Genomic DNA, 25,315 nt, shown 5'->3' on the forward strand with positions numbered 1-25,315 from the left:
GCTCAAATTTCCCCCAAATGTGCCTGCAGCGTTTGACTGACATGTCTCCTAAGTCTCTTTGAATCTATAGGTTCCTGCTCCTTCTTTTTCCTTGTAAACGTTCTTTGTTGAAGAAGCCAGGTCATTTTTCCTATAGGGTTTCCCACATTATGGATTATGCTGGTCATATTTTTAAAAATCATTCCCCTGCTCCATTTATTTCTTGTAAATTGATAGATCTATAGATGCAAGGTGCGATTTTTAAGCAAGAATACTTTGGAGGTGATGTTGTGCCATTAGGAGATATGTAATGTCTCCCGGCCTCTCTTGCTGTGATGTGACTGAACACTGATGAGTAGGTCCATCGGCTCATAAGGGCTTTGCAGAGTCATGATTCTAGTACTGCATCTTCACTTACCAGTTGGATTCTTTCAGAGAGAATTTTTTTCTCCTCAAATAATGATTACCTGGAGGTGTAGTTCCTATAAGAAAGGCAGATGGAATTCTTGATCCTCTTCCTTTTGTTTTCAGAATGAATTGGTTCCCCCACTATATCACCCAAAAATGATCTGTGAGTTCTTTTTATCATTCCTATTATTATCATGAACTCATGGGTTGTAACAATTTTGATGTGTTTCAACCTATTGCACTTTTTACTCTTACTTGTGTTCAAATGGTCCCATTTTGGGCCTCCCCAGCTTAGTTCCTGAATTCTTCTGCCCCAACTTCAGTAATCTTTGGTAGTTTCCTTGCTTTCAGGAATGATAAAATGTTCTTGGCTTATCTTGTATATTTCCTGTCTTGGATCTGTAATCCAACACTCTTTTAGGAACTCTGATTCCTGTTGGTGGAAAATGGTATTTAGAATTCATAATCTGCACACAGGAGGCACTCAGTGCTACTGGTGGATCATTGCTTCTGAGTCTCTTTAATGGATAGAACTAGGAAATATATATATATATACACACACACACACACATATACATATATATGCATTTATTATATAAGTGCTATCTTGTTTTAGTTTTTTAAAACAAATCAAACTTATGAAAAAGTTGCAAGTGAAGTACAAAGAACTCCCCACACCCCAGCAAAAACCTTTTGAGAGTAAATTATTACCATGAATGTCCCATAACCCTCAAATACTTTTTGTTGGTATTTCCAACAAACAAAAACATTTTCCTCCATATGCACAGTACAACCATCAAAATGAGGAAATGCACGTTGATCTTTACTACCATGCCGTGTTTATACCACATTCAAGTTTTACCAGGGTTAAACAAAAAGATCCAGTTTAGAATTACGCATTGCATTTAGCTCTCGTGTTTCTCTAGTCTCCTTCCATCTAGAACAGTTCCCCATCTTTCCGCAAAATTCATGCCTTTGGAATATTTGAAAATTATAGGGCAGCTGTTTTGTGGAATGTCCTACAGTTTGTGTTTGTCTAATGTTTTCTCACGATTAGATTCAGGTTGTGCGTCCAGGGCAAAAACATCACGGAAGTGAGGCTGGGTTCCCATTGCATCTTATTAGGTGACACACAGCTTCAGTTTGTTGCATTACAAATGATGTTCATTTTGATCGCTTGATTAAGGTGGTAGCTGCTAGGCTTCTCCATTGTAAAATAATTCTTTCCGTCTTTGTAATTACTAAGTATTTCTTGGAAAAGTACTTTGAAACTATGTAAATACCCTATTCTTTGCCAAACTTTCAATTCTTTCATTTACATATTTATATCAATAGGGACTCTAGATTTCCTATTTTATTCCATGGGTTATTATCCATTGTGATCACTGTTGACTTTGAGGCTCAAATTGTCCCAGATATGGCCAGTACGTGCCCCTTCAGACTAGCTTCTGTGTCTCTCTGACTTGTACCCATTGTATTCCAGGCTCATCTTGTACTTTGCCTGTCCCAGCTGTGAAATAAGTCATTTCTCCAAAGAACACGGTTTCCTTTACTGTAGAATAATACTTAGAAACCAAGATCAGGATGCTAAAACGGCTTATTGCTTTATGGGGCATCTTCATTCACAGGACTTCTATCAGTGGACATAGCTCGGGGAGATTAAACTTGTACACGTACACACACATCTATATTTGTCTCTGTATCTATATCTATTTGTGGGAAATAGTGAGTTCAATTCCGATCCAACACTACAGGGTCCATTCTGCTTTCTCTCCTTCTGTATTTGTAACATCTTTCTCCGGGGGGTTAGGCAATCACTCCCATTACCCATAATATGTTTACTCATTTGGCCAATTTCCCACAGCGTCCCATAGCTGCTTCCACTTCCTCTCCTATGGCGAGCCCTCTCCCCATCCTACTGGGGCTCTGACACCCATTCCAGGCTGCAGCCACTGACTGTCCCCATGGGCACTCTCCTCATCCGCCCATGCTCCAACACCCAGCGCCAGGCTGCTCCTCCACACAGGCACCATCCTCGTCCCAGTTGGCTCTGACCACACGCTGGCAGCCCACTCTTCCGCAGGGACACCCTCTGCACCCCAGGGCTCCCCTATCCTGATCCCCCCCAAGCGTGCACCTCTTCCTCAGCTGCACCTCATGGCTTTAGGGATGAATTGTTGAACAAGAGAAAAGAAGACAAATAAAGGAAAGAGTTAGAGGACAAGAAAGAAAGAACAGTTACTTTTTTTGTTTGTTTGTTTTTAACAGAGAGGAAAAACTTCTGGAGTATATATACTTCCAATCCAAATTTAGAAGTATATAATTTTACTTAATTTCTTTGATTTCATATTTTTATCCTTTTTCTCTTAAGCTAAAGATCTTGATTCCTAACCACATCAAAATGATTATTTACTCTACCTTACTATATGTTTAATAGTTTCAGACTAACAAAACCAATACTATTGCAAACAATATGATTGGTGAAAAGAGTTTAAGATCTTTTAGAGTTCTTTTTATCCTAAGGTATTCCCCACTAAGGGTGTACAGTCAAATTACTATGTTTAGGTCATTTAAAATAATTACTCTCAGTGTGGTTAAGCCTCCAACTCAAAATGCAGTTGTATATTAGGTTTCATTTTGCTTTTGTATTTTCAGGATAACTAGAGAGAGAAAAGAGATTTGAGTTGGTAATAAATTTTGGCAGAAAGAACACTCTGAAGGAGACTAGCACAGGATGGGTGGAGGATAGAGGGGAGAGGTCCAAAAGGTTATGAGAGGGTCATAGAAAAGGACTGAAAAGCCACAAAAACCATATAACCTCTTTGGAGAGCAACTTGGCAATATCTACCAACATACATTTGATACTTTACTACCATGTAAATATTTATCACTTACTGTAGACTTAGCATGTAAGTCTGTACGTAAAAACATTTGACTCAGAAACCCATTTCTAGGGATCTATCCCAAAGACACACTGGCATAAATATGAAAAGATAACGTGTTCAAGGCTGTTCAATGCAGCACTATTTGTAATAGTAGAAGATTAGGGATAACACTAACATCCATCAGGATGTCGAGAGACTCATGAGGACATAGGGCCGTGAAGGGGCCTGATAAACCAGAGTTTGAGGAAGCAGAAACCATGAGGAAACAGAATTTATGAGGGAGAAAGAGAGAGAGGGAGGAGAAAAGAGTCAATTTGACTAGAAGCTTCATGAGGCCAGGCAGGAATCGTTCTCAGTTTTAGTCGCTGGAGTATCTCAAACACTTAAAATGGTGCTTGGCACACAGTAGGTGATCAATAAATATTTATCAATATACTGATAAATGAATAAGGTAGCAAGGTGGGGGAGAAAGAGTAGCACTGACAGAGAGACGCAGGAACAGAAAACCATGCAGGGCACAGAAAGGACATTAAGTGAGCAGGTTTTCCTCTCCCAGCCAGCCCACCACGTTCTAGTGTGCGTGATGCAAAGTCTCCTGGGATCCAAAATCCAACTCAGGGGTTGAGATAAGTTCTGCCTTTTTGTATATTCTACCTTTTGTCTTCTAGAAGTATTAGAATTAAAAAATGTGGTCAGGGCTTCCCTGGTGGCGCAGTGGTTGAGAGTCCGCCTGCTGATGCAGGGGACATGGGTTCGTGCCCCGGTTCGGGAGGATCCCACATGACGCGGAGCGGCTGGGCCCGTGAACCATGGCCGCTGAGCCTGCACGTCCGGAGCCTGTGCTCCGCAACTGGAGAGGTCACAACAGTGAGAGGCCCGCGTACGGCAAAAAAAAAAAAAAAAAAAAAAAAATGTGGTCAAACTTCTGGCTTTTTTTCTGTGGAATAGAAATGATTCCTCTGTGCAGCTTAAATGTGCATTTCTTCTATTATGAGTAAAGTTGATCAGCTCTTTATATGTTTCATAGTCACTTGTATTTTTTGTTTTCTGTCCCCTTAATGTCCTTCTTGACATCCTGATTTGGGGGAGCTCCATATCGCCTTTGGGAACAAGATAAGCCCGTCTTATTTACTTTACGACATAATTTGGTTTTTATGGTTCAAAAGATAATAGTAGACAGGCACGATAAGGTGAATGGTAAGTAAAGCAGCTTCCCAAACAATTCCATTCTAGGGTTCTGCTCCCTCACCTCCACTCCATACACACACTTTCCCCAAATTAGCCCAAACCTCACAAACAATAGGAAACGTATTCATTCCTAGCAACACCATCTGGCCAGTTAGTCTCACCGTCTCCCTCACCCCACCCCCTCTACCAACTTGTCTCCTTCTGACTCAAGATTGCAACTTCAACTCTTGCCTGGATCTCCAGCCTGCCAGACTGCCCTGCAGACTTCAAACTTGCCAACCAACCCTCACAATTGTATGAGCCAATTCCTTAAAAAGAAATATAAAAATATTTACGTGTGTGTGTGTGTGTACACTGGCTGAGATGGCCAGTAATGGTGAGTCACACAAAAATGGTATTTAGAGCAGATGGCAGGGAAAACCCAGTGGTTGCCTATATGCATAAGATTGAGCAAATAAGCAAATAAATCGATGGTAATGGGAGTCAGGTTTCTCACTGACAGAGAAAGTAGGTGTAAATATGAAAATGGGAAATGCAAGAATAAATCCTGTAGTATGGATTGAAATTGAAGTATCAGTGTGAATTCATGGTTTGATAGATAGATAGGTAGGTAGGTAGATAGAAAGACAGATAGATAGGTAGATAGACAGATAGGTAGATAGATAGAAGATAAATAGATTAAAAATAAACGGAGATGAAGAGGTACATGTGCGTTCTCTGTAGTACTGTTGCAACCTTTCTGCAAAGTTGAAAGTGGTCCAAGATAAAATTACAGAGCTCCATAGAGATGTAGACACAGATACAGGTATAGAGATGTAGATGGATATATAGATAAATATATATATAGATGATCTATATATAGAATGGATATATATATAGGATATATATATAGAATGATACCCCCCCATAAAAAACAACTAATAAAAGGGGTAACCTAGGGCAGCTGGGCATGGGAGAAAGAATAGATGCAGTCAGGCAAGAGGATAAGACTTTTCAATGTAGATCTTTTAACATAATTTTTATTTCAAACCATGCAATAGTATTAACTACTTGAGAAATAAACCACATTTAAGAAGTATAAAACGCAGCTCTGACCATGTCCCTCCACTGCCTGAACCTTATCGTGGCACTTGGTTGCGTCTGCCTGTCTGTCTGTCTGTCTGTCTCAAGTCTTCCTTGTTATTCTCCTCTCCAGTCACACCCCTCAGTCCTGCCTCCCCAGATCCTCCCTCAGGTTCTATTATGACCACAGACATTGATGGGCACCAAGTACTCAACGCTGGGCCAAGCCCTTGACTCATGGATTATCTGATTGCAAGGTCCTCTGCCCCTATGGCCTTGGTTCTATGGCAGACCCTCTGCCCAGAACACTCCTCCACAACCTGGTATGTTTGAAGTGATCCTTTGAATCCCAGATCAAATGCCACCTTCTTGTGGAAACTTCCCTGCCCCAGGCTACTAAATTGCCCCCTCCTCTGAGCTCTCAGGGCGCTTGTTCATCTAGTCACTTGTCAACTTCAGGAGTGTCTTTGGGAAAAGTCATCTACTTCCCAAATCCTTAGGCAGTGCCTGGAAAGGTCAGGTGTCCCAGGCGAACATTTATCTAATTCATCTGGACTGAGAAAAATGTTCCCTAAAACATTAGACCAGCAGTAAAGACCTTTCCCAGGGAAAGAATGGATTTCAAATGAATTTGGGAGTCCTGTGACTCATAACAGAGACCTAGAGACCAGAAGTTTGAGGAACTCCTATTCCAGCTCTACTGTTTTCAAAACCTAAGTTGGATCAATGGTAAAACTCTAGACCCCCAGGGGAGTGGGGAAGTATTTCTTGGGAAAAGTATAGAGAACAGTGGAATGATTCATTTACACCACAAAAGATGCAATACCAGATATGTAAGCTTCAGCTTTTCACCAGCTGAAGACAGAAGGACTGGGGGTGCGTGCTCCACGTCTCTCCACTCTCCTTTAGGACTAATCAGAATTTCAAAACACCTAGATGACTGTATAAAAGCAAAAATCTTGGGCTTCCCTGGTGGCTCAGTGGTTGGGAGTCCGCCTGCCAATGCAGGGGACATGGGTTCGTGCCCCGGTCCGGGAGGATCCCACATGCCGCGGAGTGGCTGGGCCCATGAGCCATGGCTGCCGAGCCTGCGCGTCCGGAGCCTGTTGCCCCGCAATGGGAGAGGCCACAGCAGTGAGAGGCCCGCGTACCACAAAAAAAAAAAAAAAGAAATCTTACGCCCTTATCTTCTCTCCCCTTCTTTGAAGTAAGGTGTCCGTACTCTTATAACTAACTTCAGAAACACAGAAAAAAATTCCTATGTTCTTCTTTGGAAAGCGAAAGTATAATCACTTTCCCTCACTCTAAATCAGCTAAGCTCAGAGATCCAACAGTGTCAGGACATTAATAGAAGATCGTTATGTTTGGAATGTCATACCTTAGAAAGTATTTTAATGCGAAGAAAAGCTACTTCACCTGCAAGAAGAAATGCAGGTTGTTCCATTCTGGGAGATTTTCAGGACGTGGAGTTTTTGAAGACAGAGACAGCAGCAAGCTTGATCCTATCCACACAGGGAGAGACGGGAGGGGTAATGATGATACTTCTCAGAATGGAGATGACGCCTAGGCTGGGTGATGCTGAGCAAACCACTTTACTTCTGAAGGTCTCGGTTTTCTCATCTGTTTAATGTGCATAATAGCGAAGGGGCCTTAAGGATTAAACAACACTATATCTGGCACTATATATAGGAGGTGCTTAGTAAATGTCTGTTGTTTATTCCCCTGTTTCTGTCTTCAAAAACTCCATGTCCTAAAAATCTCCCAGAATGGAACAATGTGCATTTCTTCTTGCAGGTGAAGTAGCTTCTCTTTGCAATTGGAGAAGCAAATGTAGTCAATTACAAACTGTCTCCATTCCCAGCTGCCTTTAAATAGCCAACCCTCCTCGCTTATTTAGGATTTCTGCCATCAAAACGTCTTGGGAAATAAGAGATAAAAGACACAGTCCTTACTCTCTGGGAACGAGTAATTGCTTACAATTTACTTTGAGAAGTGGAAACATACAGGTCATTGCAAAGAACCAGGGAATAGAGAGGAAAAGCAGGTGACTCAGCCTAAAGATGGCTTCCTGGAGATATTTGAGCTAAGTCTTCAAGGATAAGCAGGAGTCGGCCAGGTCAAAGGAAGGGAGGGGCCAGGGCTCTTCCCCAGGAGAGAGCAGCAGCTGGGGAGGTTATGGAGGTGACAGGAGACACTTGGTGCTCAAAGGCGGAGCTTCAGCTGGGTAAGGAAGGACACCTAACCCTCTCTGTCAATTGAGAATCAAGAAGGGCCAGACGGTCCTGATGCTGGAGGCCCAGGCTCCAGCCTTGCCCAAGGCAGCAGAAGAGTCCAGTGAGTAGCAGGAGCTGCGTGGAGCCAGAGCCGTGCACACGCTCTCCGGGCCCAGGTTTTCACTTTGTCCTTCATGGGAGCTTTAGGCTCAGGTCTTCCCAGACCCTCTTTTGGGGTGTGTATGGAGGGAATAGGCACCCTAGGCAGGACCCTGTTCTCTCCCCACCATGCTGAAACTGCACACCCTAGACTGGGACTCAAACTCATAATCTCCCAGCTGAAATTGCACACCTGGTCTCAGGACTTAATGAAGCTCAGGTTCTTTATGTCTTGTCGCAGAAGGAATTCACTGAGAGGTAAAGTGATAAGAAGTAGATTTATCGAGAGAGATATATAGGCCCCATAGACAGAGTGTGGGTCATCTTAGAAGGTGAGAGAGGCCCTGAAATATGGGGTAGTTTTTTTTTTGCGGTTCGCGGGCCTCTCGCTGTTGTGGCCTCTCCCGTTGCAGAGCACAGGCTCCAGATGCGCAGGCTCAGCGGCCATGGCTCACGGGCCCAGCTGCTCCGCGGCATGTGAGATCCTCCCAGACCGGGGCATGAACCTGCGTCCCCTGCACTGGCAGGCGGACTCTCAACCACTGCGCCACCAGGGAAGCCCAGGGTGGTTAGTTTTTATGGGCTGGGTAATTTCATAGGCTAATGAGTGGGAGGATTATTCCAACTACCTTAAAGAAGGGATAGGAATTTCCAGGAATTGGGCCACCGCCCACTTTTTGGCCTTTTATGGTAGGCCTTGGAATTGTCACAGCGCCCTTGGGTGTGTCACTTAGCATATGCTAATGTATAGCGTATAATGAGGCTCAAGGTCTACTGGAAGTCGAATCTTCCACCACCTTGCGCCTATTCGGTTCTCAACAGTTTATTCATATGTCATTCTTTTAAAGGTTGTGCCCTGCCCACTCCCCTCCTGTCTCAATCCCAGCCCTAGTCAGGTCCTGCCCCTTCCTGGATCTCTCCAGCAAGGCCAAAGGTCATCACCCCCCTCCAAACCTCTGGGAAGAGGAGGGATTTCTCCCCCAAAACAGGCCCATTTTCAACCTCTCCAATCAGGTCGTTGCAGGTCTTTCCTAAGCCCTGGTTGGGAATCTTGTCTCGTTCTCCAAGTTTGGGGCCTGGTGGACCTGGGAGGCAGGTCAGTCATATATGGATGTGTGTGGCAGGGGGGGTGAGGGTAGGCCATTCTTTTGTGCCTACGACTGGGTAGCTCCCAGTTTGGGGCAGCCTGAAGCTGATACCATTTACCAGGAGGCCCTCTTTAGAAAAAGGTGCATAACATTACAAATGCAAAATTAGACACAGACCTTGGAAGGGGGTCTGTGCAAGTGAGGTGACCCTACACATTAAGCATCATTGGTTTCATCGCAAGCCCTCTAAGACACTCACCACATCCTCCACCCACTTTGGGAGTGGGGGTGGGCTGCAGAAAGAGTACGGGCCTAGGACCCTGATTCAGTCCAGCCTCTGCCCTGGATAATCAAATCAGGGCATATCTCTGTTCTGGCTGACCTCTAAGGTACTTCCCAGCTTCATGAACAAGGCCACTTAAAAACCATCCAAGTCCCTGTTACCTTTTTTGGAAGCTCCAGCCCATCTTACATTAAATGCAATAAATTTTTTTTTGGCCATGCCACGTGGCTTATGGGATCTTAGTTCCCCAACCAAGGATTGAACTCATGCCCCCTGCACTGGAAACGCAGAGCCCTAACCACTGGACATCCAGGAAATTTCCTAAATGCAGTAAAATGTATTTAATTAAACATAAACCCATTAAATATATATCTGGATTTGCTGTAAAATTTGGAAGCTGTTTTTAAACTTCACTTTGGGAAGTGTCATTCATTCAGCAAACATGCATTGCATGCCCACTCTGAGTCAGGCCCTGTTCTAGATATTGGGGTACAGAGTTAACAAAAACCCCTGCCCTTATGGAGCCTATGTGGGCTGGGGCCCAAGAAACAGATACAAAAAATAGATAGTGTGGCAGATGGTGATGAGTGCTGTGGAGAAAAATAAAGCAAGAGATTAAAAAAAAAAAAAAGCAAAAAATAAATTAAAAAATAAAGCACGGATGGGGATAGGGCTGGCTTATTGCTCATAAAGGCCCTGGAGTTTGGTGGTCAGTTCTGACCTTTGGCAATGACTGATGAAAGATCAGTCACTAATTGGGATTAGTGGTGGCCTCTGATGAGACAAAAATCAGTGAGACTGGGTGTCTTGCCAGGAATACTCAGGACTCTGGAGCTCAAACTTAATTCAGGGATGATTCAGCGGTTCTTTGGCTTTAATTAACTCAAATAGTTTACAAATGAGTCCAATTTCTCAATAATCAATGCGCATTGCTAACTTAGAAGTTTGAGATGAAATGTTTCTATGCTAAATCTAAGCATAAGGATGGCAGAATACTATTACATTTGTAGACAGTAGTTGAACATGTATTTGTGTGCTGGTTTCTATTTGAATTTGGTAGCCCATCCATGCTTTTAAAGGTCTTAGACATTTCGTCTGCCCTGGGAAAGCTGGCAGGAACTGTGCTGAATGGGTGACCTGCCCTGGTAATGACCTCCTCCCATTGGGGCAGGTGCTCTTTGGTCGTGAAATTGAATAAAGACACAGGCAGGCCCTGGGTGCAGGGCGCCCATTGTTTTTGTTCACATCTACCCTGGGCTTCACATCTCTAAAAGGGAGATCGTATTCATGAACTACCATAGGGTAGTTTGAGGTTTCAGCAAGGTCACTCCTGGCCCTCACAGAGGGCTGCCAACTCTTTTTTAAAGATTTTTTTTTTTTGATGTGGACCATTTTTAAAGTCTTTATTGAATTTATTATAATATTGTTTCTGTCTTATGTTTTGGTTTTTCGGCCATGAGGGATCTTAGCTCCCCGACCAGGGATCGAACACACACACCCTGTATTGGAAGGCGAAGTGTTAACCACTGGACCACCAGGGAAGTCTCAGGCCTCCCAACTCTTGGTGCCTTCAGCTCTATTATCCACAAAGCTCTCTTTGAAAAACCATCCATCAGCTCTCCTGCTACATCCTGCAACTCACCAACCGGCCTCCGCCCCCCTCCTGAAAGGCTGACTCCTGGAACTGCTGTCACGAAGCCCCGACCTTCCAGCTTTGTCACAGCGAATTTTCGTTCACTCTCAAACCCTTTCTCTCCTTCACCCTCCTCCCTAGCCAAAGTGGTTCTCCCCTGTCCCATGGGGTCATCTCCCACTGCCATCACACTCTATGGCCATGCAGGGAACTCTGCCTCATTCTCTGCTGAGACCTCCAGGCCCCGAACGCATCACCATCCCCTGCTCCTCCTTTGAAGTTCATCTGTTTCTGGCACTTTCCTCTTCAACTCCAGTGGCTCTGGCACCTAATGTGGGCCTGGCGCCCTGACCTGGTCCGTGGTGCTCGCCTGCCTGGGGATGCCCCCCCCGAGCCTGCTCCCACCCTGACATCAACCCTGGGTCCGTCTTCAGCGGCACGCAGCACCCCTTCCCCAGGCCACGTCATCACCCTACTCTGTGTCCATCCTCCCGGCCTCACGCTCGGTGGCTTCCCTTTCCTACCATAACAATAACCCACTCAGCTCTCCGCAGACCCCCAGTCACATCTCCTGACCCGTCTCCCCCGCCCACTCCACTTTCATGCCGTCTGATTTCCTTCCCCTGAGGGCTGGAGCCCCTCAGCACTTTAGATGCTGCCCTTGCCAATGGCCTCAACTCTTCTCAGTTTACCCCTCTGCCCCAGACTGTCCTGTCTTCTCTCTCCTCTCCTGTTCCTTGGCTGGGAGTTGGCTGGTGGAGAAAGTTATCATTCCATGCTAAATGGACCGACTACGAAATCATTCTAACTCTGCCACTTCGGCAATCTGATCCCTTTGCCCGTAATAGCACGCTTTTCATTACTCCAGGGACTATCTCAACCTTGGCCTTCCGCTCTCAAATTCTTAATACCGCGCCTATTGCCAATTTCTTAAAATTACTTCACCTACCACTTTCTGGAAGCCAATCTTTAAGAGCTTTGTCCTCTTCGCATCTCTGCAGTAAAATGCCTTCCTTGTTTTAGGGGATTAGTTGCCTCTGATTCTCTCCAAGTCCTAACTTCCTGGTCCAGATCAAGGACACTCCAGGTATTGAAAACTTGGCGAAGGGGGGGGGGGGTCTCTCAATGCTGTTTGAGAACTTGGAGAAATCATGGAAAGCAACAGGTCAGAAAACATAGTTCTGATTTTTCAAAGGTCGAAGGCGATTTCCCACAACTATAGGCTTGGTGGGCTTGCCCTCAATCTCCGACAAAACCATGGAAACCAAAAGCCTGCTTTATGCTCTTTAAGAAACAGTAGAGCAATTACTTGGAGCCAATACACGTTCTCTAAGCCTCATTTTGACAAGTCTGCTGGACTGGTAGATCAGGAAAATGTCATAAATATAGTTTATCTGGATTTCAAGCAAGGTTTTGTGCGGGGGGTTTTAATACTAAAATATAGTTGATTTACAATGTTGTGTTAGTTTCAGGTATACAGCAAAGTGATTCAGCTATACATATATATATATATATTCTTTTTTAGATTCTTTTCCAGAATATAGTTCCCTGTGCTATATAGTAGGTCCTTGTTGTTTATCTATTTTATATATAGTAGCAAGGTGTTTTTTGATAATCATGTGAGCAAGTAGGAAAATACCGTCTGAATTAAAGTAAAACTAGGAGAACTAGTTACTGGGTGACTGTGCCCAAAGAGTGCTAAATAATCCATTAATCTCAGTCAGAAGGGATGTTTCTAGAAGTTTGCTGAAGGTACTACCCTGAGATTTACCCATTCAACATTGCCCAAAATTTTTTGGATGATAATATAGAAGGAATACTTACAAATATGTAGATAATATTTATAAAGGGTTAGAGGAGATAATTAAAGCCAGAATTAACTCAACTCTAACAAGGTATCTTTAACAGGGAAAATTAATTAAACACATAATATTGAGTGAAAGAGGCAAGTCATAGAAAAAAAATCACAATAAGATTCCCTTTAGGGGCTTCCCTGGTGGCGCAGTGGTTGAGAGTCCGCCTACCGGTGCAGGGACCCCAATCAAGTAACTTTCTAATAGTCAAATGGCTTTAAAAATTCATGAGCTTCCCGTCTCTGGATGCATTCACGCCGAGAATGGAGGAGCTCTGTTATGGGTGGTTGGAAAGGACACAGAAGAGTACGATTGGTTTAAATAATCTTTCAGGTCCCTTCCAACCTCCACGGGCTACGGTTCTATGAAATTCCATGATTCAGTGCAACTTGTGCATTATGCCTGGGAAGGAAAGCGAGAGGCTGATTCTGAAACAAGAGAGATTTGTTTTCAAATATAAGCCTTATGTTTTGACAACTTTTTTTTTTTTTTTTGGCTGCACCACGTGGCATGCGGCATCTCAAACAGGGATCGAACCCGCGTCCCCTGCTGTGGAAGTGTGGAGTCTTAACTATTGGACCACCAGAGAATTCCCCCAGCTTCTTTTTAGATCGATACATGGCATTGGTTTAGAAGGTTCGGGCACCTTCTACCCCGCATTTCTGAGAATTCAATGGCCAAGAGCTTTGGGACCCCACCCCCACCAATAGAAGCATCTATTTTCCTGATGTGCTTCAAGATTCTTGGCGCTGGAGGGGTCCCTGAGGTCCTGTGTCAACCTCCCATCCAACTGCAGGAATGCAATATGGGCTCAGAGGGACACCTGGAACTACAACCGAACGGAAGCTGACTCATGCTGTTCTCTCCTGCCACCTTCTGGCCCTTCCCTTCATCTCCTGCTTCTTCAGAATGCTGGAGGTGTCTACTCAGGATAAAACATTTCCAGGAGGCCTCTGCCACCCAGAATTCCTAGAGGGGAGGGACCCTTCCTATAAGGGGAAAAGCTTGGAGGACTTCCAGTGGTTCTTACTAAATCTAGGAAAAGCGTAAATTCACAGATGACGATGACTGGAAGAGACCTTAGAACTCTTCTGACCCAGAGCCCTCAAACTGATAGCCCATGGGCGATGGACAGCCCATGGACAGGTCTGATTGGATCTAGCAGTGCTGAATAATTTTGAGCTACCATATACACGTTTGGAAATTTGACTTAAAAGCCAGATTTGTAATGTAATTTGCTGTCAGATATTCGTGAAGTCTCAAAACTGAGAGCAGTAAGTAGTTGAGTATATCCACATTCTACCTGCAAGACACACCAACAGCCAGATTACAACAGTGCTTATCCCAACGGACCCCTCCCATTGGCTCTTGTAAAGGAGGACCAAGTGGTAACCCTCCTTAAATCTACCTTTCTAGCCTCTGCCCCACCCCTAGAGGAGCCAGCTGCTGGGGGGCAAGGGGAGCCCAGGGAGAGCTGGAAGAGGCAGAGTGAAGAATCAGACCTGAACCAGAAGGTGGGTTGAAGTTTGGAATCCTATTTGTGGTTAAAGTTTGGATTTAAATGATACTGGAATTTTTTTTAAATTTATTTTTTATTGAAATATAGTTGAATTACAATGTTGTGTTAATTACTGCTGTTCAGCAAAGTGACTCAGTTATACATACATATTTTCTTTTTCCTATTCTTTTCCATTATGGTTTATCACAGGATATTGAACATAGTTCCCTGTGCTATATACAGTAGGACCTTGTTGTTTATCCATTCTATATAAGACTGGAATTTTTAATACATAAAAGGAAACTAATTTAAAAATGTAACTGTTCCTATCCTGGGAAGCGGTCAGAAAGTCATGGAATCTGACCTATTCATCCAACATGTCATCCAAGGGTAGGGAAAGCAGACCATTGTGGAAGGTGAAATTAAAACGCTCTTCTTTTTCCCCTGTCCTGTGTTCAGCTCCTTCAAAGAATGTTATTCATTGGCTTGTCTTATGGAACTTGATTTCCCTGGAGCAATTCGCAGCTGGAGCTCAGCGGCAGCTACCCCCTTTAGAAGAGCTACCCACACGTGGTGCGCACACGCTTGCCCACCTCGCCTCACGGGCCCGCATTCCCATCACCAGCCTGCCCCCCGTAGCACTGGGATTTATAATCCTTCCTCTAGTCCTATTCCTTTCTCCAGTGGGCAACAGGAGGCCCAGAGGGGTCAAGTGACGTGTCGTTAAGTCACATAGTAAAGGAGCTGAGTTACATCCTAAAATGCACACTCCTAAAGGTAAAATCTAGGGTGAAAGTGGTGTACGGCTCCCGTTCCTTCATGCTATGGGCATATCCTCACCCACGCTAGATCTTCTCTCCCGTCCTTTCTGCCATAGTAAGAAGAGGCGCTGGGATGCAGGGTAGCTAAGGTAGCAAGCTGGGGGCGGGAGACAGAACCGAAGGGGGGCTGGGGTGCTGACATCCCGAGTTGCCTGAGGCCAGTCCTGTTCCCACCCCCTCTCCACCCCCAAGCACAAACTGAGATGAAAGTAAGCAGTTTTCTTTTCCTTTGTTTGTTCTCCACTGCACTCAAGATTTTAACTGGAACTCGGGAGTTTACTGAGAGAGAACCCGTCCTGTACCTCCGTGTCCAGACAGGTTGTTTCGTGGATGGGGACACCAAGACACCACTTGTCCTCTCGTTCCTCTCCACTTCTGAACTCCTGACCTTCCCCTAAGCCCCAGCGAGGGGTGACTCTGGGAAGGGGCTGGGCATTTTCTCTTGGATTAAATGCCCCACAAGGCAGAAGCATAGAGCAGTCCCCCCATACTCCCTCTTCGCTGAGCCGCTGGTACATCCGGGCTGAGAAGCAGGCCGAATCCCCGAGCTCAGCTGAGTCCAGATCTAGACATTCTGCCTTTAATAAAAAACTGGTACTACTGGTAGCCTCCAAGAAGGGGAACTGGGAACATTTATCACTCTACCCATATTTTCTTTTAAGCAGACTTTATTTTTTAGAGCAGTTTTAGGTTCACTGCAAAATTGAGTGGAAGGTACAGAGTTCCCACGTACCCCCTGCCCCCCTCACATGCACACAGCCTCCCCCCCATCAACATCCCTCACGAACGGTACGTCCATTACAGCTGATGAACCTACATGACGCGTCATTATCACCCAGAGTCCACAGTTCGCAGCTGGGTTCACTAGGTGTTGGACATTCTATGAGTTTGGACAAACGTATAATGACATGTATCCACCATCAGAGTATCATCCAGAGTAGTTTCACTGCCCTAAAATACCTGTGCCCTTTTCTACCTTTTAAATTCTGAATTTCTAATCACATAAAGGGAAATATTTTAAACATTCTTCCCAACTCAGAATCCCCAGAGATCCAGCGGAGTTCAGTGGTGCTTGGAGGGAGGAGTCGACATGCTGAAGTGAGGGAAGGGTTGTGTGTTTCCTTATCCTCTTTAATCCCTGATATACGAGCAGTTGTCTGGACAGATGTGAGGGAGAAAGAGTCCTGGTAATCAGTGTATTGTCCTGTTCACGAAGGTCTTAACGACAATAAAGCCCTAAACGATCACTGGACTTAAACATGGCAGCGGAACGCTTTCCGCCACAGCAGGAGCAGGACCTCGAAGGGCCTCGCCGAGGGGCGGGAGGCGGGCAGGAACACAGGTTGCCCTCTCCCTTCTTATTGAAAAAGGAAACATTTTCCAACCGTAGGCACTAGTACAGCTTTTCCTGTGACTAAATTTAAGCCTTGACTATTTCAGACCTTCCATCCTTTTCCTAAGACTCTTCTTAAAGCAATTCTAGTTTGGAAATAAGTTATGTAAGCCTCACTGGGTGCAGAGTACGTTAACCAAAGAACAAAAATTTCAGAGTTTTGAAGGGATTAATATAACGAAGCGAGGGGCTCCACAACTGAAGATAATTCTGGCAAGGCTGAGACGGATAAAAGGCCATTGCTCGAACTGTATTTTTCTCTTGACATTTCTCAGTCTGCAAATTTAACCTGTTGACCCTGAATCTGACTAAGAGCTAAAACGGTTCAAGTTCCACAGAACAGCCCTCAACACCTGGAAAATCCCATTCTCATAAGCATATCCCAGAAATCATAAGCAAATGCTGACCTTCTCTCTACAAGGCAAAGTGCTGAGGCAGAAACCAAAATGCCAGCAAGAACGCAGGCAGCCAAGCCTTCACCTAGGCAGGATGTGAAACGTCAGGCCACTCATCTTATATTTTTAATGCAGTGGTTACAGGATGGGGTTGATGTGGGATTGAAAAACAATACTGACTTTGGAGAATTCCTTTCTTTTTTTTTAGCCTTAAACACTGACACCCACTCACCAGGGTTGGGTACTAGCAAAAGCTACATGGGATTCTAGGGTGAGCGTTCACTTCCCCTGGCCTCTGTTCCTTAGCTGTCAACAAAAGCAGAAAACGCCTAGTCAGAGCCCACTGGCGCGTGCCAACACAGAGACCTGTTTCTTATTTCATCTGGCACAGTACAGAACTGCAGTCATAACCACTGAGGTGGAGAGCTTGGAGTTCCTCCAGTAATTGACACCATGAAATCGGCAAGACAAAACAAAGCAATCAGTTGTGAGAAAATGGAGGTACGTATATTCTAATGGTAAGCCATGGTTAACACGTGGCGTTAGATAGCTATTTGTATTTTCAGTGGACTCCTGAGTCCACCAAGAATATACACGGATCTCTACATTTTTCTATATGAAAAGTCTGGTTTCAACCTACATTCCCCAGATAGGTTGATTTACTCAAAACCTTAAACCCCAGGATTCTAGTAGCTAAGGCAGTTAAAACCAAAAGGGCGCAGGTATTGCCTTGACTAGTGACAAACAGAACCCAGCATCCTCTAATAAACATTTAAGAAGTCAAACATGCTTTTTATAGCTGGGAGCAAAGCCTGACTGTTTCTGTGGCTCCTTCTATCCTGATACCTCCTGCCAACATACTGGGTAACATTAGAATAGGCACTGTCACAGAAGGGGTGACTCTATAAACAGAACGCTGGCCCAGAGATACGACATTCATCAGTGATGCCATTCCAGCAAGTCTACATGTTTTGCACCTCATTCCAGGGTCAGGGTCTCAGGCAGACCCCTAGGAACTCTAGGGGGGCGGGGAATGAGTCATAGACTTCAAATTCTAGGGCTCAAAGATCACGGCCCTCAGGCTCTGAGTTCTTCAGTTCTCTTCCTAGAATTCTTGGGCCATCTTCCCTTTACTGTAATTTGCTCTCTTCTTCCTGCTAAAGGGCAAAACTGACTGCTCAAAGGGCATCATCTCAGGTAGCCGAGAACCTCCTTCTTCCTATATGCCTAAAATAATTACACATCCCATCAGTGAGACTGCATCATGGAGGAGAAAAGTAAAAGTGAATCTCCCACACACACTTGGTTCTTCTCAAACTATCAGCTTGTATTCTAGTTTACATATCATTCATCCAGAACATGATGAATACGTGGGGGGCATCATGCATTTCGTTTGTGAAATGATATAACGCACACGAGTCTCTTGCCCTGTGCTGGGCCCACGTGCACTTGGCAGAGAAGAGCTCTCACGAAGCCCAATTTGAACGTGCGCCTGCTGAAGCACCAGCCGTGCTGTCCTCATTTCCCAGCTGTCACACACTTGCTGGAGTTAGATGGGTCAAGATGGACATTTAGCTTGGAATTTAAGTTTCTGATTTTACACTTTTGAGTACAGCTGGATATTTTCACAGTCTACTTTAAAATCCAAAGGTTGCCCACTCAGCTTTACTATGATCATTCTGAGTATGGGATTTATTATTCACAATGCTGTACTTCAAATCAGAGAAAAGCGGCTTCAATACCACAGCTCGGGAAAAACTGGAAAGTGTTCCATTTCTCCATCCTGCTCAGTTTTTCCCATAACCTGTTCCAGCTTGGAAGACGAGAGTTTCCCGTCTCTGACGGACGCAAATGTGGGAAGAGGAGCTTTGCTCCTAAACAAGAGGGTAGAGCTGAACTCTCCTTCTCTAATCTTGCTGTATGTGTGGCTCTTACCTTCCTTCCCAAGTGGGGGAAACCATTGGCACTGAAGAGTTAAAAGGTTCACCAAAATCTGGGCTTCAGAAAGTGTTAAAAACAGTACAACAGGGCTTCCCCGGTGGCGCAGTGGTTGAGAGTCCGCCTGCCGATGCAGCGGACACGGGTTCGTGCCCCGGTCCGGGAAGATCCCACATGCCGTGGAGCAGCTGGGCCCGTGAGCCATGGCCGCTGAGCCTGCGCATCCGGAGCCTGTGCTCCGCAACGGGAGAGACCACAACAGTGAGAGGTCCGCGTACCGCAAAAAAAAACAACCCAAAAAACAAAAAACCCAGCACAACAAAGAGATACTGAAGGGGTTCAACTACAGCTTAGTGCCTACTTTGCTAAGGTCAAAACCTCCTATATTTTGGTAAACATCCTAGTCTGTTCCACCACAAGCTCTGTGACAAACTTCCCCTTGCCCAAAGATCATGACCCTAGGTCAACAAAGGTGGATAAGAAATAAATTCTCAAGCTACAGGAATACAACAGAGTTTGTGAAGTAAATTAAACGATAATGTGAACCTCACCTGCACGCAGATCAGAGTGGGGAAACTGAAGGCAGAGCTGGAAAGAGAAATCCTCTTTATGCATGATTTGATCAAGGACACAGCTCATAAAATTGCCAACAATTTGGAATTTTCCTACAGGAAGCTGAGGAAACATGCCAATAGCAAGAAGTGAGATGACTTCAGTGCCAACAGTTTGACCGGTTGGCACTGAACCAATGTCCTCAAAAGGACGATGCTTCCTCTGGGACCACGGGAGCTGGGGAAAGAAACCTACCCACCGCACAGGCGGAGGTAGGAGGAGACCACCACAGAGCAGCTAGAAAGGTTTGAGCGCCAGGGATTCAGAAGAGAGACCTTGACATTAGAAACCAGTGTCAGCTGAGAGTTAGGACATATTTACGACGTGGACCCCAGGATCTCTCACACTAGAGTAAAAACAGATGTATTCTTCAAAACCTCTCCCTGTATATGTTATAATGTGCGGTAGAGAGGAGTCCTTCTTAAGCAGCAGAGAGAGCTGAGGTGACAACGGCGATGTTAGAAGCAAAGTCTCCCCATTCTAGACATTTGCAGCAGTTTGCCTACAGTAACCAGGCAGGAGGGCCACCTAATTAAAGAAGCACAGTTACTAATTTACACTCAATCCAGAGTGTGTCTGAGAAAGGTCATCCACTCTGACCCAGTGGGCATCTGGGGGAGAGACACATTTATCAGTGAGGCAGGAAGATTACCCTGTAGAACCTACCAGTTTAAGCCTATATAATAGATGAGGTTTTCACAGCCCGATCACCCTCAAAACTAGTTTGGGGAAGGAAATAACAAGCTAAGAATTTATATATCAGTATCCTCCCAAATAAAAAAACAAGTCTTTATTATTACATTTCCAACTCATAGAACTCCAGGCTGAATATGACTGGACATATATACACACTCAATCACAAATTTCTGGAGTCATCTCCCACACCCCTTCTCACAATTTGGCCGAGTTATGTCTCAGGAAATCTTCCAGTTCAACCCCATACACCAACTTGGGATAAACAGAAACCCTGAAGTCTTGTGGTTTTACCCGCCACTCCAAAGTGCTGTTACAGGTGGAATATCTGCTGGAGGAGGTATTTTTGCTGGGTTAGAATACAGCTGCAGACTCTGCGTGTGGTTAGAATGTGCATCTGCATGCCTTATGACCTGCAGGCTTTGTGCCTTCCCCTTTCATTGTCTTGTCCTATCTCTTGCCACACGGGTTGCCTTGCAGGCTGTAATAAAAATATATCTTCTATTCAGAATCATCCTGGAGGGCAGGTGGTGCAGATGGGTAGGACGGCTACATATTAAGTTACTGAGTCTACAATTGAGAAATCTGCACTCTGGGGTTCTAACTCAAAATAAATATTATTTCAAGGTAAATAAACTACTTGGCTGGCTAGTGAAATGCTTAATTCTTTCTAAAACCATAACTGCCAAGTAGACTTGTGCTTTATGCTACATCCCAAGACAAAAATCAGGTAACCTACATCTTCAAAATGATCCACAGAGCATCCCTTCCTATTTCTCCCCTCACTGCTGAGAAATGCCTCTGGAGCCTGAAGTTTAATATACGCAGCTGGGGTTACTCGGTGCTCAGGTAAAAATCGCCAAAAGGCCCAACCTTGATTAACACCAACTATTTATTTAAGCCTGATGGTACCTGGATGGAGGCTCTCAATGGGAAAAGGAAGGATGTAGCACGTGGAAGCTTGGACGAGCTGAGGGCAGCTCTGCTAACAGACTCACAGGGCACAATGGGACGTGACCATTGAAGCCAGCAACCTTCTGAAAACATCACTATCACCTTCAAAACCCATGCTTTTTTTTTTTCTAATCAGGAAATCGGGGGTGAGGGGAACATTCCAAGAACAAGGGCAGCCAACCTTCATGAGGTACCAGGACATGCTCTGGCAAAAATATTTTCACCTTCCTAAAGTTATATGCTGTCTTCAAGTCCAACTATACTGTGTACGTGTGTGTGTGTGTGTGTGTGTGTGTGTGTGTATTTGCTCCTTTTCTGAAAGCAGAAAAGGGAACAATTTTTTTTAACTCCGAAGATGGTAATATTTGTAGAATATTATTTTGGTTGGTTGTTGGTTATGACTCAGAACACAGATGAAATCAAAACTTCTGCAACTGTCCCTAAATTCACATCTTTAAAAGGTCCTTTTCTCCATTCACATGAATTCATCTGAATCATTGCCGTCCTGTAGGAAACAAAACAGTGAAACCATAAAAGCCTTCGAAATAAATAACTTGATTAAAAAAATTTACAATTAGTATTAGGTAACAAGCCTCCTTATGCCGAACTGCAGAATTCAGAGTAAAAAGTAAAATAATTATATTCACTCATTTCTTCTCTATCTTTAACTGCTAGTTGTTTAGAATAGCTACATTAGCAGCTATATTCTCTAAGGTGTCATTACATGGCCTGGATTGCCCAGCAATAAGAGACCAATGATTCCCAAATTAAGAAGTAAGGCCCAATGACTTAGTATAAGATGTAACAAGAGTGACCGAAAGGAAACGTAACTCTTCCTTCAACAAATATACCATAAAATGAAACCAAACAAATACTGCCTCAATGTTTTAATGCCAACAAAGCTGCAAATATGCAAAAATATTTTTGACCTAAATTCCATTACTTTGAGCCTCAGGGTTATCACGTATCTGTTATTTCACAAGATGGCTTCTTTTCTTTTTTTTTTGCGGTACGCAGGCCTCTCACTGTTGTGGCCTCTCCCGTTGCGGAGCACAGGCTCCGGACGCGCAGGCTCAGCGGCTATGGCTCACGGGCCCAGCTACTCCGCGGCACGTGGGATCTTCCCGGACCGGGGCACGAACCCGTGTCCCCTGCATCGACAGGCGGACTCTCAACCACTGCGCTACCAGGGAAGCCCTTTTTTTTTTTTTTTTTAACTGAAAAAAGTCAGCAGGAAACTACAGGCTAGGTATCAAGTTAGCTGGCTTGCCAAGCTTTTGATGAAAAACATCTTACATGATGGTGGTATATAGTGTAAACAAGTCCTGAAGATCAAGTACAAAAGTAGAGCCCCAAACTCCTTTCTGGGCTACTGCACACGCTAAGAAAACTGCTCTGGATGCCAACATTCACTAATAATGTGACTTCCGGGACATTTGCTTGAAAATGTCATAACTTGAACACAACACTGTTTTGACTTCTCTCTCTTTCCCGCTGCTTTATACCTCACTTGTTAGAGAGGGAGAGGACTTACGCTTATAGGTATGCTATATGCTTTTCTCCTTAATAACTCGTATTAAAGATGGGCAGGGAAATAGGAGGAACAGGTGGAAAACAGTGATTTCTGTGAAGTCTGGTTTGATCTCTAGTTTCATTCAGCAGGCTTCTCTGTGCTTCTCTTCAATTAGCACAACGAACTGAGGCCATAGTAAAAATGCCTTGGATAATTGTACAAAAAGAAAACTAGTGTTTGTAGTCTATCCACGCACCAGAACTCTGACTGCCTGAAAGTTCTAAACTGAAATAACAGCATTAGGGATGTTGAAAGAGTCAGCCTGCAACTTTGAAGGTCAGCTTTAGATGCCAAACACTGAGGATGTTTGTGTCCCCAAAACTCACTAAGATAATGTGGCTTGGGGCCAATCCAAGTAAATTACTCCCTATAAAGGCTGTGGGTTAGATCTGCAGAGTTGCCATGTGTCTGGGGATCTGTGTTTGGGATTAAAGTAACGTTTAAATATATAGCTGCGATCCAAGACTTGATTTGGACAATTTTTGTATTTTAGATTCCCTTTAAGAGTCAATATGTTTTTCAGCGTAGCAAAATAGGTTTCTTGTCATCCACTTAAAAAGTGATATGCAAATAAAATGTCAAAAGTAACTGCTGATGGTTCCTGATGCCTAATTTAGAAAGATTAGAAAGAAATTATAGATTGAAGAGAATTATTCTACATAGGAGAGCAAAAACTCAAAATTAAAACCAACCTCAGAGTGGAAGACTAATATTTTTCCTGATGAACTTATATAAGCTAAATTAAAAATTAAGTCATATCTTATGTAAACACCAGCCTTTGACTGAAAATCAACTGATCATGAGGCCAAAGTGGATCAAAAAAAGGTCTGCGTCCCCTTAACAGAAGACAGTTACAAAGAGAATGAAAGCCCATCCTTTTGAAGTATGGGGAAAAGCTGTGTGAGTCCTACCACTGAGAGAGAGAGAGAGAATGGAAACACCCAATGCAAAACTTCTCAGAAATTTGAACCCGATTCCAACCTGGGCCTCAGGAACAGAGGTAGCAGCAACGGGGGAGAGAGGAAAGGCAGAAGGGTTAATAATCCTTTGGTCTACAAATCTGACTTCCTAATTCTGGAACTTTTAACATCCGTAGCTATATTATGGTGGTGTTTGTATACACATGTGTATTTGCGTGCGCACACGCACGCATGTGTGTGTGTGTTTATTTCTTAATTCCAAAACAACATTCAAACTTTGAAAATCCATGATGAAAATGCCTAAGGTCATAACATAATATACGTGCCAGATTTCTGCTGAAAAGTTGTCTCTAAATAACAGGAAACTTCAATAGCAACAACAATCACAACAAAGACATTAGATTTGGGTTATGTTAAAGACTTCTGCTCAACTGTTAAACTGTTTTCTAAGAATAGTTTCCAGAAGGGATTAAATACGTCTCATCTTCTGATACTGATACTCTGTGTGTAAATAACAACTAAGGACTACAAGGATAAGAAATAGTAATGACCGTTTATATTGTCTAAGTCAAAGAAGAACTTTCACACACGTGACCTTGTTTAAATTTCAGAACAGCCTCAGGAAGTAATATGTCTCCTTTTATTGCTGATGAATACTCCTTCTGAGAGGTTAAGTAACTTTATTAGTCTTATCCAATTAGTAAATGACAGTTTAAGTGTCTAAACTTCAAATTCAAGGTTCTATTTAATTACATAATGCTACTCTGGAATTTTTCAGGAATAAATTATGAAGATACATCTCTGACTCATAAAGGAGACTCATAAATTTAGTTTTTCAAAGAGACAGGAATAAACATATTGTTCTTATCCATTTTTAGAAGGATATATAGCTATGAACAAGGTGTAAAATCCTATTAACAATTATAATTCATGCACTGAATATGGGGTTTGGCTAGGTAACCCTTAAGGGACCTTAAATTCTGTTATTTCCAAGCATCTAGAGCAGTTCTGTTTAACAGTATTTTTTGCTGTGACGGAAATGTTCTATTTCTATACTGTCGAATATCATAGCCACTAGCCACACATGGCTAGTGTGACTGAGAAACTGAATTTTTAAATTAAATCAAATTAAATGTAATTTAAATAGCCACATGCAATGAGTGCCCAGTGCACTGGACAACACATATCTAAAGCATCATACATTATACTATAAACATTCAACATAGCAAATATATCCACCTAATTTCAATTTTCCGCAAAGACTGTTTAATAATAGCTAAATTGTACTATCTCTAGACACTTCAAAATAAATTTTGGGAAAGACACGTGGATCACCATTTCCCTTTATCGTAGGTCCTGAGGAACATGAAGACAACCAATACTGCTGTTTAGACTACAAATAAGATCTTTTGTTTCATTTAACTGAAGGTGATAATTTTGTCCTCGCTCAATTACAATATAGAATCTACGGTCACATTAACATAGAACAGTAATAGATAAAGGCACTTTTGCATGCCTGCAACTAGAAAAGAGGGGAATGGGGAATGGGAAAGTCCTATAAATACTAACAGACCTGCACTTCACAACAGATAAGGTGTAACAATCTCTTTCCACGAGGTGACCTACTTAAAAACAAACACAAGGCAAAGTCCACAGGGAAGGGGGGGCGGTCAATGTCTAATAGAATCCACCTGAGTGTATGACTGTTGCCAAATCACGTCAAGCCATCTGCAACATGTGAACCAACACTGGCCAGAAACTCGGTCA

General features: G+C 43.7%; 1 protein-coding gene across 2 annotated transcripts in view; it reads right to left on the reverse strand.

Annotated features, from left to right (window-relative positions):
* Positions 1 to 685: 685 nt before the first annotated feature.
* CCDC25 (coiled-coil domain containing 25) overlaps positions 686 to 25,315 on the reverse strand; it is a 59,864-nt gene continuing 35,234 nt past the window's right edge. The window contains exon 9 of one of the 2 annotated variants that reach the window (XM_082655922.1): positions 686 to 820. In XM_082655922.1, coding sequence (XP_082512048.1) covers positions 707 to 820 — 114 coding nt within the window. In that variant the 3' untranslated portion in view covers positions 686 to 706. Of the gene's footprint in view, positions 821 to 15,814; positions 21,561 to 25,315 lie in introns of those variants that run through there. The other variant, XM_082655923.1, reaches the window with a different exon arrangement.

Source organism: Grampus griseus (genome assembly GCF_964374135.1).
Source record: "Grampus griseus genome assembly, chromosome: 6".
Lineage (NCBI taxonomy): Eukaryota > Metazoa > Chordata > Mammalia > Artiodactyla > Delphinidae > Grampus > Grampus griseus.